Source organism: Colletes gigas, unplaced genomic scaffold (genome assembly GCF_013123115.1).
Source record: "Colletes gigas isolate AHSC1104 unplaced genomic scaffold, ASM1312311v1 Colletes_gigas_Sc00008, whole genome shotgun sequence".
NCBI lineage: Eukaryota > Metazoa > Arthropoda > Insecta > Hymenoptera > Colletidae > Colletes > Colletes gigas.
The window spans coordinates 2230536-2251476 of NW_025106637.1; the positions used below are offsets into that span (position 1 = coordinate 2230536).

General features: G+C 43.1%; 2 protein-coding genes across 7 annotated transcripts in view; one reads left to right on the forward strand and one right to left on the reverse strand.

The window, feature by feature from the left end:
• LOC122396903 (fasciclin-1) overlaps positions 1–20941 on the reverse strand; it is a 293077-nt gene that overhangs the window by 71926 nt on the left and 200210 nt on the right. For all 6 annotated transcript variants that reach the window (XM_043395663.1, XM_043395662.1, XM_043395661.1 and 3 more), the window contains exon 2: positions 18794–18929. In XM_043395663.1, coding sequence (XP_043251598.1) covers positions 18794–18929 — 136 coding nt within the window. The remainder of the gene's footprint in view (positions 1–18793; positions 18930–20941) is intronic.
• On the forward strand, positions 1117–5473 carry LOC122396905 (origin recognition complex subunit 3). The gene is made up of 14 exons (XM_043395666.1): positions 1117–1258; positions 1435–1566; positions 1648–1768; positions 1835–1992; positions 2067–2224; positions 2291–2399; positions 2478–2642; positions 2708–2905; positions 2967–3083; positions 3158–3445; positions 3525–3758; positions 4114–4233; positions 4894–4961; positions 5192–5473. The coding sequence occupies exons 1-14, from the start codon at positions 1235–1237 to the stop codon at positions 5283–5285; spliced, it is 1986 nt and encodes a 661-aa protein (XP_043251601.1). The 5' UTR covers positions 1117–1234; the 3' UTR covers positions 5286–5473.

Consider the following 20941-nt stretch of genomic DNA (forward strand, 5'->3'; position numbering starts at 1 on the left):
TTTTACCCGCTTCGAGTCTGCCTAAGGGCTTGGATAACAGAGCGCGATTCTGTTGCCGCGTGTTCCATCGAATGGAAGCGAAAAATGAACGTATTCCTTTGACGTCTGCTTTCAGAGAAAATCGAAGCGTCCCCGTTAACCCCATTCGCGCGTTAAAACGAAACGATGATTAAGACTCGTCGTCCGCAAATAGAATTACCATTACGAAACAAAGTTTCGAACGATCGATGGGATCGTGAGCGGCATTTACACAAAGTCGAAATTTTTTTCCACGAAAGTTTCGCGACGAGCAGACTCCCGGAGCGCCTTATAGAAATGCTGAAGCGTGGCCCGCGAGTTTGGAATAATCTCGAGCGCTGGTTGCACGGTCGTTTACACGGTCGCACACCAACCGAATATATGTATTCTGGTACATTGCGAGGCACGGAGCGCGGCATCTTGTTTGGACACTTCTTTAAATCAATTACGAGTTCCCCGGGCGGGCAAGTTCTGCGGGCAAGTAGCACAATTCATCCCCCTTCCATTCCCGCCCCTCCCCCGCGTCGAACAGTTCGACGAAAGTTCGACGGCCCACCCTGCCGATGGTACGCGGCATCAAACTCTCGGTTTCCGGATTGTTTGCCCGACCTCGGCGAATTCAATCGGCGAATTTGCGATTCAGATGATGATCGGGGCAGCTTACGCTCGCGAAAATTTCGACGACACGATCGACCGGACTGGCTCGTGCTAGAGATTCTGAAAATTCCCCTCGTTATCCCCGGTTGTCGTTTATTCCGTCCAGGGCAAAAGTTCTGTCGCTCTATGTGATTTCACAGAGAACTAAAAGAATTATATACGTTTACTGAATTTTCTGTAATAGAAATTTACAAACATTCCTCGTCATAATTAACTCTAATAGAATTGGTGTTTAAATATATCTAAATTCTCTTTTAGAATACAAATAATAATTCATTGTTATTAAATATTCGTAATAACATCGTTGTTGATTAACTATAACGAAACAATAATAGATTTATTCTAAACGCTACTGTTTAAATCTGGCGGATAGTGGTACCGTCTTGTGGCGCACCCTAGGAGCGCCTGCGGAACTAGTCGCGAGCGATAGTTGCGAGAGCGTGGATGTACGCTGTGCGAATTCTCGTTTTTTGTCTTCAAGTTAAGTGATTTGTTATAATCAAACCATTGCTGGCTCCTTAATTAACACGAACGGCTTGTCCGGTGCTCCTTCGTTAAGATGGACAACGTTTCTGTGTCAAAGGTAGGCTGTAACCTGTTGCTTTTACTTCCATAACCTCGAAGTGCAAACGCGGGACTTGGCACGCTTGGCGTGGCTGTGTCGTATAATCTGTTTTCGAAATATTAATACATTATGAAGCATGAGTTGCAAAGAACGTTTAATTCTTCGTACGTGAGACATATTTAGACTCCTTTCAGGGCGTTTTTACATACAAAGGTGCTTACAAAATCGGTCAGAAAAGGACAAAATTTGCGTTACCAAATTATTTTGACGAACCTTGGTATATTTCTTATAAATCGACATGGACAAGAATTCAAAGTGCTGCAGAGGTATCGCATCTGTATAAAACACTGTTGCACGATCAAATTATACGTGTTTTGTTGCATCAATTAGTTCTACTGAAATTTTAGGATATACGGTCCAATACGTTTCAACAAGTTTTGGATGAGTTAGATTGTTTTGTTTCCATTACTAAAGAAAAGCCATTAGATAGTCTTGAAAATGAAATACCCACAGCTATTGTATTAACAGGTGACGATCTCCTTTAACGAAATATATCTTCTATCTGTGCATCATTTGATAACAATTGTATCGTAGGAATTAATGTCCCTGATCATGCGGTAATGTTCACAAGAATAATTTCTAAATTACAACCAATATCAAACCATATAGCAGTTCTGTGGAACAGAGATTCAACTAATATAAGAAGTATCGTAGAAGAAACAATTTATCAGCTAATGAATCACGAGAACACGGTTAGCGATTTTGAAACCGAGCGTAATAAAATTACAGAGAAAGTAAATATTAGTTACGCTGCAACTGTTTGTAGGATGAAAATGAAAAGATTAAAAAGAGCGACTGTAATATGAGAGCTTTAAAACTATGGTATGAAGAGCATTGTCAACCGGAAGATCCTCTTATTATAATCATAACTGATTTTGAAAGTTCTTCGTCCACGGTATTACGTGACTTTATTTTGATATTGAGGTATTTTTATTTTTTTTATTCCTTTTTTATGTCGCTGTTAGCTTTATAATATCTTGTCTCTTTCAGTTCGTATTCAAACACAATAAAGTTTATTCTTATATTTGGTGTTGCTACTACTTTGCATGCAATACACAGATCTTTAACATACGACGTTACATCAAAATTAAACGTGCAAGTAATGAACCAATTTAATAGTTTACAAAATTTATAGTACTTAGAAAGCAGCTTTTGGATCTGTAATTCTTTTGTTTAGGTATTTCACATACAAACTCAAGTTAATATTCTGTCAGATGTATTAGAAAATACAGTTTTCTGCTCAGAAATACCATTTAAATTGACTGGACGAGCATTTCAGTTATTGACAGATATATTTTTGTTTTACGATTTTTCTGTTGAGAATTTTCTGCAAAGTTATAAGGTATTCAATTTTGAATAGTTCCAAGATAACTGTAGGGTGATTTTTATTCCCGTAAAAATTTCTAGATATGCATGATACAACATTTTTACGCGAATAATGTAATATCTCTATGCTGTCATCCGCTAGAGATTAAAAGTAGAATGTCTATCTTAATCGACGATGATTTCGAAGAAATAAAAAAGGTACCTTCTATAGCAAATTACATCGAACAATTACAAAAAGAAGAAGGTAATAACGAACCTATCGACAACGAAAAATTCAAGGTACATTTAACACAATGGAAGTACTTTGTACTCAGTGATCCCAGAATTAAATTTATTGTAGGGAATATTGACTAAACTGTTAAAAGAATATCATCGATACATGCATCGGTTTTTAAGAATATTAAGGTGTCTGTACTATCTCGTGTCGACATTGCCAAACGCACCGATGGGCAAACAGGTACAGATCAAACGAACATAAGAAAACGTTCATCCTAGGAAAGTATAAATATCTCATCCACGAAACGATTATAGCTACGCGAGTTCTACACGAAAGCAGTAAACGTGAACGATCTGAAAGATTGCCGCGAGTACAATGAGTGCATGCAGCTCTTGAGCTTTCTATCGAAGCAAGAGTTTCTCTCGAAGCTGAAGTTCATTATTTCGACCATCGAGAACTCGCGAAATTCGAGTATGATAAAGATGAAATCGGACCTCCAGGGTCACGTGGCGAGAATCGAAGAGGCTAGCTTGGAAGAACCAGTCGCGCCTACCGATGTTCTCGGTAGCGGCGAGAAACTGAGTCGGCTCGAATTGAAAGAGGTTTGAAAGTTCACTGTCTTGAAACGTCGTCCTGGTCGTGAGACTCTAAATCTATATCCGTGGTTTCCTTGCGCCGCAGAGATTGCTAAAAATGTCCAAAATGCACGCACGGTCGGCGTACAAACAAGCACAGTTAGACGTGATCAATTACCTGGACCAAAACGTGTTCTCCGTTTACTTGGTAAATCCAAATCGCATAACGGCGCACGAGATATTCTGCTTCAGCGACGGCGGTCTAGCCAAACAACACATTCGCGGGTCTCTGAGGGCTGCGATACACACGGGACTCAACGATCCACAAGTGTACTTGAACGTAAGTGAGTAGGGGATAAAGAAAAGTATTAATCTGGCTTTGATGTCTCAATTAACGGGTCAGGTAGTAGAGATGTGTTTCGATCGAATTAGGAACAGGGATAAAGTTCTCGTTCAATTCTATTGCAAATCTAACTCTAGTGTTATTTTATTTCTTTAGTCCTATATCTTTTGAAAGCAACATTCTGTTTGTGTCTAAAATGTTGAGATTCGGTAGCTTTTCCATCGCGATCGATGATTTTCTAACGCTATCCCATCGATCCGCCATCAGGGATCGTGATAGATATCAATTATAGATCGTCCGCGATGGGAAACGACGTTGAGGCGTCGAAGTTAATTGGAAATACATATTTCAGTGCGACTGCTGTAAATTGGAGATCGACGAGGCCATCCCGTCCACGCTGCCCGACCTCAGTATAATTTACAAGCTGCACTTGGAATCCAGGAAGCTGATCAATATGTACGACTGGCTGCAGGTAACAATCCGTTCGTGCTCGTGTTTACAGGTTAATTCAGGTTATACTTACGGTCACGCACCTGTGCTCGTCCGCCTCGTGATTTTAATCGCTCTTACCAGTGATTCACGCGAGCACGACATTGTAAATGGGCCCTCGTAGCAGGGGCGCGGACTGTTTTATCGTCTGCGGTTGTTAGAAGCTTGAAAATGCATCGGTCAAGTCCAACGTACCGCCGGATACGGAAAATTGGGATCCTCGGTCGGTTGCAGTCCCAGGAACAACACCCCTAATTCACTCCCAAGTCGTACATCACATTTGTTCCACTCCAGCTCCATATTTATTCCATGAAATCTTACAGAGTTCGACTGCAGACATAGTAAGTCTTACAGGGTGTATTGGTTATTCTGGTAAGCAGTCTCGAGGATGCAAAAGAGATCTTTGGTGTCAGATTTGATCATTTATCATCGGTTTAAGTTGCTCGTTTCCCCAGTATTTCCAAAGGAAAGAGTTCTCTCGAACCACTCGCGATTTGAGCAACGTGTAAACGTAGGTTTGTCTACCTTTTGGTGTCAGAACGTACTACTTGCTTTCTGCACTGTACAAGAATACGTGGTAATTTAAGAGAACGAAAGTTCCCATTTTCGAGTGTTCAGGGATTGATGGGAGGCACGTTTGCAGGCATTTTTGATCGTTATGAATCCCGAGAGCGACGATAAGGAGCAACGTAACGTGGATCCCCAACTGCAGTATCCTTTTTCATTTAGGGGGAATTTGCGCGGATGGTACGGGGGTAATGGGTTGCGTCAAGATTTGTCTAACCACCGGCCGTTTGAAATTCATATCATAGCTCGTAATGGCGAAATCGTAGACCCGTGGAGATAATTCGCCCGGCGCTACATACCTCTTGTTTGAATAATTCACGCGTGTTCCCGTGTGAATTTTATCGCGCGCCAAGGTATCCTTAACAGAGATTTAGAGCTCGTTTTACTCAAGCGGTGGCCGAGCTGGAGTTCCTGGGTTTCATCAAGAGCTCACGGAAGAAAATGGATCATGTGAAGCGGCTCATGTGATGATCTTTGGGCTCGATTCTCGTATACATCGGACCGTTTGTGTTTTTTCTACTTTCGACTATTTTTGTACCATGTTTGTTTAATTAAAAAGGCTACATCGTCGTTTGGTTCCTATCCTTTCCACCTGAGTGTCCTTTAGCATGTGAATTATTATCTTAGTTCCTCGTTAAGTAAATCGTGAAATTGAAAGCCACCCTTCCTCCAATTTTTAAAAAATTTCATAGAGTTCAACGTAGAATATCTGGATAAACAATCCAGATACGTAGATAACACTATCGAATAACAGAGAGGAAATTGTTCAAAGAAGAGATAAACATAAGATGGCAATAAAACCGCCAGGAATAGCACGCGTCTGCTTTCACGTTTAGTTAACAGCTTTCCGGGGTTTCAGCGGCCATTAAGATCGCGAGTCGAAATTATTCGTGGAATATTTTGAACCCGCGCGATAAATCCTACAAATTCGAAACAAAAGGGTGCGAAGAATATTGGGTTTTCGATGGGCGCCATTGTACGCGGGAATATCTCCCAGCCTGCGCGGCGCGATGAAATATTGCTGGCAATAATCCAACAATATTTAGCGCCTCGCAGCGTTATCGCGACGCGCTCGGAGTATCAACCGTGTGCATCAATGTAATGCACATTCTGCGGGCAATTCGAAACGATAATTTTATTAGGCCACGAAGAGCCAATGGCGATTGTTTCCCAATAACAGATGCCTCCTCGTAGCATCGATATACCCCTTAACGAGTACCTACGCTCGAAACGTACGCAAACTTGGCGTGTTTCCGCGAGGAAGTTACAATTGCACGACTGCAACTCCGCTAATAGAGTTTACGTTATCAGCGTCTAACGTCTCACGATACCGGAATCCGCGGTATCGAGACTCGGTTGTACGCGAACAACCTGTGGATTATACCATCGCGTTTGTTAATGGATTTTAATTAACGCCCGGCGTCGTTTAAACAAGGTTGTTATTATTCGACATTATTCCGTTTTCACAATCGTACACAGCTCCGAGAATATAATAGAAATATCGGCGCCCGATCGTTCGCCGACTCCATTCAGAAAAGTTCGTTAATTTCATTCGTCCAATAGCAATAATAACAGAATCGTGTCAGGTTCAAGAAACATTTTTAATCTGCGGAATTACCTTCACGTTTTAACCCTTTGCACTCTAGCTGCCATTAACTCAAACTTTCTTACGAAATAGATAGTAAATCCAAGTATCTTTGTTTACATTCTTTGTTTATGTATTTGGTTCTATATAATCACTCTAAAAAAAAAATGTCGTTGTATTCCCTTAGAGGGTAGATCCACATTCTTTGCTGGATGTCCCTTCAAAGGGTTAACAATAGTTACAAATTCTAGCAAGAAATGTGCAGGTCGTTAGCTAGGATCATTCTCCTAATCGATGTTCCACGCACTCGCGAAAATTATATTCTATGGAGGATAAATATTCGACGCAGATAAACCGTGAAAGAGTAAATTTGTGAATCGAATAGAATTTAATTCGCCGTTCGACCGATGACTATAACGTGCCATTCGCGATGAGAGAAACCACCGAGCCGTTGCGGGCTTTTGACGCATTTCTTACCGAGCCGTGTGCCTTTGAGCCCCATACGGGTTTGAAAGCCTGCTCCCGCGATACCAGTATGATCGATGCTGAAGATTTCTCCGGCACAAAGCTACAGCCACCACGTTAACGCGCATTGTTTCAATTTCGGATTCATTTCCGGCTGTCCTAGTACCGTTTTAATCGCGGATTAAATTATTCCGGCTACCGCGCTTGATAGCAATCTCGTGTCTGAAATTATGGCGCAAACATTCCTTCTGTTTCCTTCCACTCGACTGTGCATTGATCATGTACATTAGATACAGTCTTCGATTATGTTCAGAGGAAAAGATATCGATAGAAAAGGCAGCAATAGAATGAATAACACTAATTTCTGAAATTATGGCCCAAACGATAAGCGGAGATACGCGTTAACGTGCTCGTTTTCGAGTTATTAACGAAAAATCGAGGCATGAAATTTTCTAAGTTTACCCAGTCTTCGACTATGTTGAGAGTAAAAGATATTCTACATAGGCAACAATAGAATAGACAACAATAAACGATGGAATCGAAGGGAACAAAACGGTAGAAAAATAGAAACAGCGAGGTAACGAGCCAATGGCGAGGCAGAAAATGGTTCAACTTTTCAGCGCGCTAAGCCGCTGATCCTATCGATTGTCGAAACTCGGCGCGGAAAGCGTTTTGTTCAATAATTCAGTTCCTCCGGATGCATATTGATGACGTACGTAGTGCATTTGCATATGCTTGGCCGCGACACGAATTCCTCGTGTTCGCGCGGATCTCAATTTCGATCCCGTTTCGATCGTCGTTTCCCGTGTTCCTTGGCAGCTTTGCTCGCGTAAAAATCCCGAATATCAATCGGTCCTTCGCGCGGAGCGTAACGATGGTCATTTCCAAATGAAAAATACGACTCTAGGGGGGGGATGGGGGGAGGGGAGGGGTGAAAAACGACGTGGAAAAGTAGCGGTCGTTTTAACGCGAACGACGGGTCCTCGAGTGAATATTGAGCATTATTTGAACTCGTACGGAATTCTTTTTTTTTTTTTTTCTGCGTCTGACGTGACAGGGACAAATCACGGTGGCCAGTTCGGCAAACGTTGGCTTCTGTCAGACGGGGAACAGAAAGTATTTTCGATCGTCGAGCGACGGGTTTCTTTCTTTTGTGGCTGGCGGACGAGTTTAAAATAGGATTCGACGCGCGTCTGTCGGGAATAAAAGTGTCCTTCGATTAAGTTTCGTCCGCTGAAAGAACATCGAAGTAATTATCGAGGGAAAAAAATACAATGTGCCGTTTGCATTGAAATATTATCGACGCTTGCATTCGATTTAACCCCCCGACGGGGGAATTCAATTTGCGGTAATACCGGTTACAAAGGAATCTCTCGATTCTTTAGCCGATACATGGCTCTTCGTTTGCTTAAAACGATGGAAATAACAATTTCTGTAATATTCGTATCGTCGTTAACGACAATGTGTATTATTACGCTGAAATTAAACGGAAGGGTTGCGCCCCGTTGATCGATGTTCATTTCATCGTAGAAGAAAGGAGAGTATTTTATGCTCCCACGTAATTAAAATGTCCGCTACCGTGACGAGACGTCTACCAGCTATTATTTCCTTCGTATCAGTTTGCTACCAGACTCAAATAATATTATATCGCGTCGCGTTTCGAGCACAACCCTTTTCTGATATAAATCGAGCACCTTTACGATCTCTGTCAGAGATACTAAGTATAACTAGTACAGTATTAAAAATGTACAGAGTCGATAGATTTGATATTTCTCGTTACGAGCGTGTCGAGTGTTCCGTTTATTGTGGGACCGGATGTTCAGACGTTTTGGATATTACAGGGGCTTAGGACGTCCATATAGACGACCTGATTTGCGAATCGTAATTACAAGATCAACGTTAACCTGGTATCTCTCCCTCGCAGGGTCTGTAGAGCTTGCACTTACAGGCTAACGCATAAACAATCTTATGGATTCAGTTTCATTGCTCCATGGATTCCCCATCAAGCGGAACAATTAATATGCAATGGATTTCGTCAACGAGAAAAAGGATGACGCATCTATTACGGAACCATTCATTAATTTTAATTGAAAGAAATAAACGTCGTTTGAGGGAACGTATGCTTTATAAACGAAGAGGATAATTGACAAAGCATCAAACGCCTCAAAGGTCTGCGTGCGGCCTTTAGGTCTGGTTTAATGCGTTGCATTTGCCTCCCAATACCCCACTTACTCCAGTCTACACAAAGCTGTGACGCAGCAGAAGCCCTAATTAAAGGAAAATCAGCCCCAGCATTGTTGCGGTCTTCCTTCTACGCAGTCTTAAAGACATCAACGTGAAATCGAAGAGAAACCAAATTTGCATTAAACATCGACAATGTTACCAGACAAAGGATAATTCTGGCGTGTGATCAACAAAATTCTGAACGAAAACTACCGATTCACGATACGGTTTACGGATAATCCTACTCTGAAGCCTCAACGAGGAATTATCGTAATCCACACCTGAATCTACAGTGTTAGGAACTCAGACTACCAGTGTTCCAGTTCAGATAAGAGGATAATTCAGCTTCAGACTGCTACAAAGAAATTTTCAAGCATTCTGTCTGCTGGTAAATTGACGTAAAAGCAACGAAGATGAAAGGAGAAGCAACCTGTCCACGAATCGTTCGATAAATGACCATTCGACTGTGATTCGTCGAAGTCCTGCTGCGATCGATGCGGTTTGCATCGAAGCCGCTGATAGATGGACGTTCCTTGTTATTACTACTGTTTACCAATTAGTTGTCGCGTGATTATAATTGGTAATTACACGCACCTCCGGATGGCGGTCACCATCAACGGCAGGACCGCCGATGCCATTCATTTAACCGCGTGACCAGTCCCGAAGCGTACGGGCCGTTAATTTTAAACTGCGTTCGACAAAAACGAAGCCTCCGTGCGTGTATAATGCGGTGCGAATTGAATTTCGCTCGACGATGGATAGCGGAACTAATAATCGTTGCTCGACCAACGGAACTTTTCACCGTTTATCAATTGACAATTCGAGACGTTTCGACTCCCAAAATATAACAATAGGGGCCAAAATAAGACGAAAATTAAAATCGAGACTGGTTACGAGAACATTGCTTATGGTTCGAAAGGCAAAATTATTGATAGAACAGCTGTAGCACGAACGACTGTGTAGTTTCTTTCGCGTTTGGCTGTTTTTAAGCCCGGAACACCATGAATGAATGAAGATCACGGTTCTAGCCAGCGGTTTATCACCTAATGCTTATCCAATTCCCCGGTGCTCGTCGATAAAAAATGTCCCCGGCCCGGGCGTCCATGTTTCACCTATCCTCGCGCGTTATTAATAATTTACGACCACCGTTCGATATTCGTACCCGTTCGAAGGTATTTGCCTCGCCTCGAAAAAAGGTATTCGTTCGGTGAGGGGCGCCGACTGGAATAAAGGATCGACGTCGTTGAATAGATCTCGTCCCGCGATACGGGGACAAGTTAAAGAAGACGCCGCCGGAGGGGCATCGTTGGGTCGCGGGGAATCGTGCACGAATACACACCGGGAGTTTTAAGGCGGCTTCGAGCCGGAAAACTGATTCCCCTCCGGTGCAACTGTTCGACCGAGTTCGAAGAGCGAGTCTTTCATGGATTTTTCTTGTCGATGGATCCGCCGGCGCGGACCCCGGGTACGCAAAGAGATCGATCGCCGCGCGAAAGTGGACGGAGATTGAATCAGCGGAAAAACGAGGAAATCATTTGTAGTACTTTCCGCATGATCGAGCCCTCTGACTTTTCGCGTTTGAGACCCCGAGCGTATGGAGACCGCCGCGACAGTCCATTTTACATCGACAAAGGATACGATCCGATTTCCAACAGATTTCTCGATCTCGCCGGTGGAACCAGAAGCTAGAAGCTCGGACGTAGCACGATTTGCTTTTGCACGCGATATCGCGAAAATAATAACGTCGTGTGCTCTTTCGAGGATAAAGATTCTAATAGGTGAATTGGTTCGATTCATACGCTCGCGTCGATACGCCCATCGTTTTCCCGGACACGCGTGCTCTTGAGGCTCCGACAGGCTTCGCTTGTCTTCTCGCGAGCGATATTTTCTACGGAGACGGGCTGCCTACGATTTCCAGGGCAGCTTCTGGTAAGGATAAAATCCGAAGAGCCGAAGGGTGGCTTCGAGGACGCGGTCGGGCGCGCTTCAGGTGTGATGCGAGATTGATACCGGAAGCTGTTGAGATTGATTTTCGCGTCGCAGAACGGATGATGGCGGGCGAACCCGCAATCCCCGTGGGCCCTTCCTACCTACTCAGTACCATCTGCGAGGACTCGGTTCTTTCCATCCTGGATGGAAATAAGTCTGAAAATGAAAGGAGAATACCGTCTCCCGTGGGAAATGTAACCGTCTTGTTCCCTCGTTTCATGAATCCACAGAACATGGACCTTCGTCTCCGTCGTCCGTAATAGTGCCCGGAAATACAAAATTGGGTGGACGTATCTCGAGTCGCGATTCGAACCTCGGACCTCGCGAACGATGGTAAAATAGTTAGTTTTTGTCCATTTGTGATTCTTTGGTTTCCTCGCCGATAGGTCACTGTTGACAATGATTACGACGTAAGAGGATCGGGGTTTCATTTCCGCGGTGCTCGCCGGCTTATGAAGATGATCGCGTTATAGAATTTATTACGAAATGCGCCCGGGGAATGAAACGACAGGCGGCTTCAATAACGATTTCGTGTCGTCCCGAGCGTGGCACTTTGCAGGAGGTCGTCGGCGGGTAATTTGATCAAGACGCTCGTCCCATCAAATTTTTTATGGAATAAAAGTTCACCGTCAATGAATTCCCCGCCCCTTTCAAGGTCATCGAGAATTTAAAATGCAAGAAAGAGTCTATCGTAATTTACTTCTTTAAATTACATTTTCATATTCTCGATACGTTGAAAAGCTGACTGCTTTTATATTCGACGTTTTTTCATCGCCGAGCTTGCAATGCAATAAACGAGAAATTATCGCCGTGGTCTGACGTGCAAGTCCTCGTCCAAAATCGATACGTTTGAGTGTCTGTCGAGGTTGATAATGGCATTGTAGCCAGGCTTAAGCACCGCGCGAAACGTCAAGCTACTACAAGAACACAAACATTACAAGCCGAAATTACGCGTTGTCGACAGCGCAAACATGTACTCTCGAAGGGCGTGGGGGAAAGAGGAAACATCGGATAAGCACGTCACGTTAAATTTGCTGCGTCGAACATTGTCGCTGGAAGAGTCTGAGAAACGAACGTCGATAAAAATATTAGAGACTCGACGACGTTCAAAAACGAATAACTTGAGCGTGTTATCGAGAAGTAAATTAAATTTGCATTAGGAGATAAAGCTGCCAGATTTGATAGAGACGTTCGAGCACGAAACGCAAGGTGGTAGATACGGTGCAACAGAACCATATGTAAATGTCCCATAGATCGTTGGGTTGACGGGAATAACACGGATAAGGATGACGAAGTATCCATTGCAGCTCCAATGAATCAATCGACGATCGAAACCTTTATCAAGCTCAGAATTAAACGAATCATGGAGGATGATGCCTCTTACGAATAGGACAGTTTAAGGACTCTGTGTCTGAAATTACGCCGGCGGCATTCGTGTCGCTTATCTAACGAATAACGTTCTTTAATTAGCGTTATCTTTCAGAAGCAATTTCCCGAGAATTGAGATTTAATTTGTTTTGGTAGACACTGCAGTCCGCGGGAGTGAAAGAGAAACGAAGGAGAGGAAATTGCTAAGGGAGCAACGCGATGAGGGAGGGGGGAAGAGAAACGAAAAAAAAGAGAAAAAAAAGAAAGAGAACGAGTCGAGCGGGACAAGACAAAGCCGAGTTTCAGGCGGAGGTGAAATGATAAATTAAACCGAGCACAATAATGTTCCGCCCGCAAAACAAGACGGCTCAGGCTGCAAAATTATGGAAGTTCCAAGACTAATTGCGAAACTTTTCGCGACAGGCAAAATTTCTGTAAACCCCGGTTAGGGTCATTCTTTCGTCCGGACTTTCAGCGTGGAACGTTTCTATTCTTACTGCGGTGCAACGCCTCGGTGAGAAATTGTGTATTTTCATTCCCTTACTCACGAACGATGGATTAAACATTCCGTATCGTACGATTTTACATTTTAAAAATTCCATTGTCTCGACCAAGATAAATACTGATTGTTCTCGTAATAATCAATCGCCAGGTGGAGAAATCAGGAAAGTTATAAACGTCGTGAAAGCACCGGAGGTCTTCCTTTAATGTTGCGGTATCGCTCAAACGGAATCAGTTTTCCGGGCGATAGGGTTTGTTATTTAATGAAAAACAGAGACCCGCAAACTCCATCGCGAAGCTCGCCGGGTTCCGTTACCCGTTGTAACTTTATAGTTCTTTGTTTATTGCCTTACCTGGGCCCGCGAGTATACGGAATTTCTTAACAGTAAGTGGCACGGGGGTTTGCCGTTCCCTCAGATGGAGTCGTTCTTCCTGTAACTTCCTTTGAAATATTGCCTCTGGCCGAATAGTATCGACTCGTTTTATTTCGTCGAAGTCCCGTCTTCAATTATTTACGCGATGCTGGCCAATGCCGCAATCTCTGGAGAAATTCCGGAGGCTAACTTCATAGACAATCATGGAATAATTCAGAACCCACGATTGATAAAGAAACGAAACCAAGGAAATTTTCTGGCCATAATTTCTCAACAAGATTTCGTTCCAGATTAATAGACTCCTCCAGTAACTTAGAAAAAAAGGGCTTGTTTACATTTTTCAAAGATGGAAAATGCGGAATAAAATTTGTTGGTACGATGGTTCCTTTTCGAGATAATTGAATTTATAAATTGTGTGTATCTGGCTGACGCGTCCGGCCATTATCGACTGTTTCTACTCGCGTCGATATTCTGTTCCAGGCGTTTTAAAAATGTTTGGAAAACGAAGCATCGAGAGCACACTTTACGGGTACATTTACGACACGTTTTTGCATATAGAATTCTTGCTCGGTTGTATCTATTTTGGAAAACGTCTAAAGATCTTGTTTAATAAGTCCCTGTTTCGAGTCTCGGGGTCGATAAAGACTATTTGCTCGTTGGATAATGATTTTCCCGGGACGGCGTGGAAGTGATTTGGCCCCGGTCGAAGTAGTTCAAAATTCTCGATCACGGTAACAAGACAAACAAGGGCAAGAGGTTAGCCGTGCCCTGTGGCTAGGCGCCGCAAGATGTGTCGCAGCCCTAACCGTCTCGTTCTCCGCTACGTCGAGCATCGTGTAACCCGGCTTCTCCTTGGTCCGGGGGGCTTCTTCAAAGTCCTCCAACTCGTCTACCTTTAACTATATACCGTCCTTAAGTTCCGCGCGAACAGTCGGGTTGCTTCTACAAGCCGAAGTTCGCGTTCGCGTTCGCCTTCGTCGCTTCCTCGTGTACCTCATCCCCTAACGTTTCTCTTATTTTAACCGTGATCCGATTGTCTCTGTCTCTCCCACGTCTTGGATCCTCAAGACGACGGTCTTCGACTCCCTGCTACTGAATTTCCCGTCAACCACTCGATATCAGACGCAGGAACAGTTCGTAACGCTTGGCGATCAGTTTTAGCGACGTCTAGGGGTTAATTCGCGCGAAAATCTCAGCTTTCGAAACCGAGAATATCGTTATTATTTAAGGGAAGTTTGAGAACCACCGTTACCAGATCGTGACGACATTTTACACTAAATACAACTTCCTTTCTTTCGTATGGTGATTCCGTACGAGGAACGTGACACTTGTAATTTCTTTGCTTTCGTGTGCTCAGCGTTCATTTGCATAGAGGGTGAGTCATCCGGAGGGGATCGAACGAACCCTCGCTCATAATCCATACTTTCCCCGTACGAGCATTTATAAATAGTATTTCTAATACCTTCCACGACGTTTCTCTCGAGCCGTAAAATTATTTTATCTAAAAAATTCAACCGATTTCTGTGAGACACCGAGGGCTTAGAAGACTTACGTCGGTTAGTCGCGACGTCTTACAAGGCCGTGTTATCAGCGTAATAATTTCGGATAATTGGGGGTACCGGTTTTAACGCGTCGACCATTCCATAAAATGGAAGCTAATAATTCCCTGGGACATTTTTCTTGGAGCGTGGAAGTTTTTACACGGCTTAATCGAGCCGCGTTTCTCGTTTACCACCCCCCGCGACGAGGACCCTCGAGTATTCCAGGCATTCGCGGCGCTGAAGGGTTGGCATCTCCGAAGCCAGTCAGACGGGAGCCTAAAAAGAGATCCGCCTTGTGAATGACGATTATCCGTCAGTGACTCGGGCTCGGTTGCCGGCGACGAAGGTTACAAATACCCTGGGGCACCCTTCCACGAGCCGGGGAACACTGTCCTTGTCTCACCCCTAGACGCGGGCCATTCATCGTAAATTAAACGCGAAGGGACCTAATGACAGACGCCGCCTATTCCACTTGCGCACGTTGGGGACTAACTATGGATTTTCGGTTCCCTCCTTTCGCCAGTTTTCGACCCGAAACTTGCCGCGAATTTCGGTTCGCGAAACGATAACGAGATTAGCTTTTTAAACGTTTTGCGGCGGGGCTAAATCCCGCCCTTGGAGACCGTCAGATTAAATTCAACGCGTACGCGGCTTAAAACATCAAATTCCCTGTGAAGGTTTGCGGCTGAGTAGCAATTCGAGTTCAGTTTCGCCACCATTGAGGAAATTATGTTACAGAATTTAAATCCCGGTTGAAATTTTAGCAATAAGTGGATCGGGTCTCTATTTTTGACAGTTCGAACTAATATAACTTTTAATTGTACGTACATTTATACGATTATTATTATTGGATGTTTGCAACTGAAAACTGTTATTTGATTTCCACAATCTCCATTGTATTCTCTGTTCGAACACTTTCCAACTTTATATTACGATAGAAATATCACTGTCGGACCACGCGTCGATCTATTCCACTCAGACAAAGCGCTAGTCTGCTTGTCTGGCCAGATAACGTACTATTCTACTTATCTGATCAGATACAGCCTGATCACCTACTTGTCTCGCCTATACTACTTGTCTGTGCAATCACTTCGCTATACTACCTTCGTCTAGGTGAATATACCTCCATGCACCTCGCCTACTCGAGCGTTTCCCCATTCTGTCAGTCTGATCGAATATTGATCAATTCTACTTGTTTGTCGAATCACATTCGCAATACTCGAAATCTCAAGATTCTAATTATACAACATCACCATATTCGAATACTTTATTTACTTCATTCGAACAATTCATTAATTTTAATATTTAAAGAAACTAAACAATTTCCTCCTGTTCCCTGAAAGAAACGTTTTCTTAAGCTTTAACCAGAAAATATCGTATTTATATCCGTTTTCAAAAAGATCCCAACTTTCTGTATCTTTTTGTTCAACTAAGAACAGCCCGAGGGTAGTTTTCTTTCAAGAAATAGCGATTATTTCGCTGCGCAATTAACGATGTACCAAATCTGGGCGAAAGGAACTAAAATTTGAATAAAATCGTCGCGATGAATGTTTTCTCATCTGCCGGGTGAATTAGACGCGGAATGAAATTTTTGTCGCCGGTAGGGTTGGCTCCGGGGTTTCGTCCCTTCGCGCTCCGGGCGTCTTAAACACACGGAGGAAGTTTCTTCATAAAACGTCGACGCCCTTCTTAATTTCTTGTTTCCTTCGCGGGCGTGTTTTCTTTGGTGATCGTAAAAACGCCTCGGGCCGCGAGGGTTCGGCCGGATATAGGAAATCGTCGCGCGAATATAAAATCAGACCCCCGTCACGCCCACGCGTTCCCTCGGTCAATTGCACGTTTGTACGAGCACTCACACGCGCACGCGCCCAACAACCGGAAAGAAATGCCAATATTTTGTTACGGGATTATGCGACGGATTACGTCTGTGCGGCTCTGACTCAATATTTATCGAAATATCCTGACTGTGTGTATTTTTATCAACACATTGGGGTAATACGTTCGATCGAAAGCGCTCGACAAACAGAAATTAATACGATCAACAGATCTCAAACATTCTTTTTTCATAGATAAACTGAGGTTAAACTATTTTATGATTTTTTTAAGGTGAGGATTCAATCTTCGCGAAGGAACGATTTTCTGGGTGAATTTTCAGTTTTAAACGTCGAATGTTCCAAACGGAAATGCTCGAACTATATGGCGATTGCTCAACGTCGTAAACTTTGCTCGGGATAATCGATTCTATCGCGACTTCTCCACACCTGATCGACGCTTGACAATTAGTGGAGTCTCCTGCTATCCTTCACGGCGGTTGACTGCCACAGCACTCGAATTCGCGGTTTGAATGGAATTGGGACCGCACGCGATTAAATTCTCCCTCGCTCTCGTTACCCGATCGTCCGAGAAGACGTCGTTTCGTCCCTGTCCTTGTTTCTTCGTCCGTATGCGGGGAGAAACGGTCCTTCTGTCTCCTCAGACAACCGGGAGCAAAGATGTCCACCGTATCTGACGGTCGTAGGACAATCAATTCGTCCTAATTGAAATTAGGAGAATTCAAATTTCCCGACTCGAAGGTTCCGGTCCAAGCAATTCCGTAGAAACGTGGTGCATGGTGTACATTGACTTCGAACTGTTTGATTAGTTCTTCCTTTGTATACAATAAACTGTTACAAAGCCTAGCTTCAAACTGGCCAGTTCTAAATAACATTATTCTACGGATGGAATAGAAATTCTTGTGTTCTATTCAGTTTTGCTTCTCGAAATTGAAATTGCAGAAATGTGTAGTTTTATAAAATTGTTCGGCCTGGAAAGCCCTCGTACGCGTCGGAGTGGAACCGATATTCGGTCCCCTCCCACCCGGTGGAACCGTTCGATCATTTCGAAATTCTCGATCATCGCGGTCCCGCGAAATAATTAAACAACAACCGCGTAATTGTCCAGATTAAGAGTGTTCGGTGTCAACCGTTCGATCGGTCGAGCTGTCGATGCTGCGCACGAGCGAGACGTGTGCGTTAATTGACAAAGCGGCGTGGGTGACATCATGAATTCCGACACGTTACGTGGTCTACCACGGGGGATTAGTCGATCTCAGTCAATCGCAATAATGCACCGAAGGTGCATCGACGCTGTGATTGTATTTTAGATGTGACGTTTCGGCGCACGGGGAGGGACGGGTTTTGGTAACAATCGGAAACATTCATCGCGATTAGAAACCTCGACGAATCAGCCCCTTTGCTCTTTGATGACATATTCTCATTATTTCGAACGTCATCCCTCTAATACACTCCATAGACAATCCATTTTACGTAAATCGTGGAAACAAAGTTTTGTTTTCTAAATACACACACGTGTTCTATTCTTTCTCGATCGACATTCGTATTTCCACGAGATTTAACGATCGATGACGCAGTTAGCAACTATCCACCGCGAATTAGGTTTTCATGAAACGCCCTAAAAGCCTCGACGCAGGCCCGTAAAGACTAATATCGCTCGAGCAACTTCAGCCCTGATAAAAGTTAACGCACTTACGAAGGGTGCAAGCAAACTACAACACAAACAGCGGTTGTATTCGGGCAGGCATTCCGCGAGCTTCTGTAATCCGAAACCAGAAAGTGTCAATATTGAACGAGCATTAAAGAATCTAAAGTCAAAGATATTGACTTGCTTTTAGAGTACCCGCGTTGCACGAGCCCCGTTAATGCCCTCGGATATCTCTTTCGTTGCGAAAAACTCGTTTAAAAAAACTATGTACCGTTCGCCCTTCGAATTAAACGGGAATTCTAATTTTTGAAGCGGCCGATTCGTCGGGACTCGTTTACATTTTATTTCTACGACGTCGAATTTTTAATTAGAAAAGTTCCCTTTAAACAAATTTAAAATTGGCTATCGATAGTACATATCCTTTGCATAGACAATTTAATAAGTACTTACACATGTGATAGAGTAACAGGTTCTTCGTGGTTCCATTGTACTTCTGGAAAGCTCGATTCGTCGGTGCGAACAGGGTCACGTGACGATACGTTAGGGTAGTGTTCGCTATTTGACTGGCCTCCAGCAATTGGTAGAACTGTAACAAAAGCGTGAATATATTATTAATTATAAGCTTCGATGTTCTATGGACTATAGAATTCGTACAGGATAGAGTTAAAGGTTTCTGGATCGCAAGAAAATATTTTATTTCGCCGCAGGGGTCGTATAAATTATATTCTTGTTCTTAAAATTATATTTTCTGTCTCGATCGACGTTTTGGAAGCTTCACCGAGATAAAGTTAAACGGGTATATCGTCGAGTTACCGTTCATTGATTTATTCGATCTCGATATTCTGAAATTTCTAGGCGATGGACGTCGATGCAAACGTTTTGACGCGTCGGTGTCGCAATTAAAAAAGCAAAAGGGCGACGGGCACATCGATTTCCCGTCAGGGGTCGACATATCTTCGCGCTGGGATTAACGCAGGGATCAAGTAACTCGAGTCACGGCGGATTAAATGCGCGATTGTACGTGCCGAATTAGTGATTCACGTTCCGCTCGGGCAAAGGCGTTTAATCCGGCGCGTCGAATGAAATTTGCCAGGGTCTTTCGTCTCCGCGAAAATTTGCACAAAGGAACCTCGTTAGTTATCAATGCGTAATTAACCCCTGCGCGATGTCGATCCCCGGCCCTCGAGTCACGTTTCTTCGCCGAAATGGAAAAACACCGGAAAAGCGACGGAATACGTTTTCGCCCCGAAGAAGGACCGACCTTTCATTAACTTCTGTTCCACGACATCTTCCATTTCATAGAATTCTTGAATTACTATACATCCGTGACTAAAATACGCGTTGTTTGCCTTTTGAAACTTTAAAATCGCCCAACCCGTTCAGGAGTTATGATATTTTAAAGATACGCCTGAATTTTCAGTGGAATATATCAATGGTATGGTCAGACCTTATATAAGGAATTTTTTTCACGAAACTGCGTAAGAATTCGAGGTTATGTCTAATGACCAAAAATGATTCAAATTGACCCCCGCAACTGAAAATAATTTTTTTAGAACGATTTGAAATTTCTTAATTTTGTCGAAAAATTTCACACCTTCTCGAATTTTTTTCTCAAAACTGGGTAAGATTTCGAGGTTATGTCTAATGACCAAAAATGATTCAAATTGATCCCCACGACTGAAAATAATTTTTTTAGAACGATTTGAAAAAATGTGAAAAATTTCAGTGAAACATATCGACGGTATGGTCAGACATCATATTTTCGGTAAAGAATTTTTTTCTCGATGGTGCGTAGGAATTCGGTGGTATGTCTATTGACCAAAAATGATTGTACTGGACCCCCGCAGCTAAAAATAATTTTTCCAGAATGGTTTAAAATTTTTTAGATTAATTTTTTTAATAACTTTTTAACGAGGCCTGAATCAAGGCTGAATTCGTAATAAGCGATACAATTTTTGCGTGTGAAAATTGTGACGGCGAATTCTCATAACAGACATTTAAGTGGACCGCCATTCGAACGTTTTATCAATGGAATACTGTTTGTTGGGCTTTTTCGCGAGGTCCCGATTGGTCATTAGCTTCTTCCGAAGCCGCAAAAAGAGGCGACTGTCTGGCTGAAATTGATGGTTGAATCTCCTAACTGTGTGTCGACGACAATTCTGACTCTCCAGAAAAGTGTTCCCTGAGAGTTTAATTTACTACGATGCAGAAAAATTTGTTTTGAAGCCTGATCAAGCTTAAAAACTAATCAGTGTTTTTCTATACGTTGGATTACGATTTTTACCGATTCAACTTTGGGAACTCTTTTCAACACGAACGTTCGTCGATAAAAAAAAAGAAGTACGAATATTTTTAAATGCATTAGTTTCTCTGAAGTTCCATCGAATCGACGATTTCCATTTTGCTATAGATTTTGTTCGTCAAGTGCGTGTCGACCCGATGAATTTTCGAAACCGATTGTTTCCGTGGAAGGCATCGAGAGAAACTAAAACGTAAAATGAATTCGTTGTGTGGGTGCCTTTGTTTCTGACAAACATTTCGTTCTACATTTTCGAGTTGTTTTGTTGAATTATTCTGTCATGTTACGCATCCGCCTTT

Excerpts from the sequence above, each read along its gene's own strand:
- LOC122396905 (XM_043395666.1), top strand. The coding sequence starts at position 1,235 with ATGGACAACGTTTCTGTGTCAAAG. Across the intron at positions 2,400-2,477 it reads CATCAAAATTAAACGTGCAA|GTATTTCACATACAAACTCA; the intron begins GTAATGAACCAA and ends TCTTTTGTTTAG. Across the intron at positions 4,234-4,893 it reads ATATGTACGACTGGCTGCAG|GCATTTTTGATCGTTATGAA; the intron begins GTAACAATCCGT and ends GCACGTTTGCAG.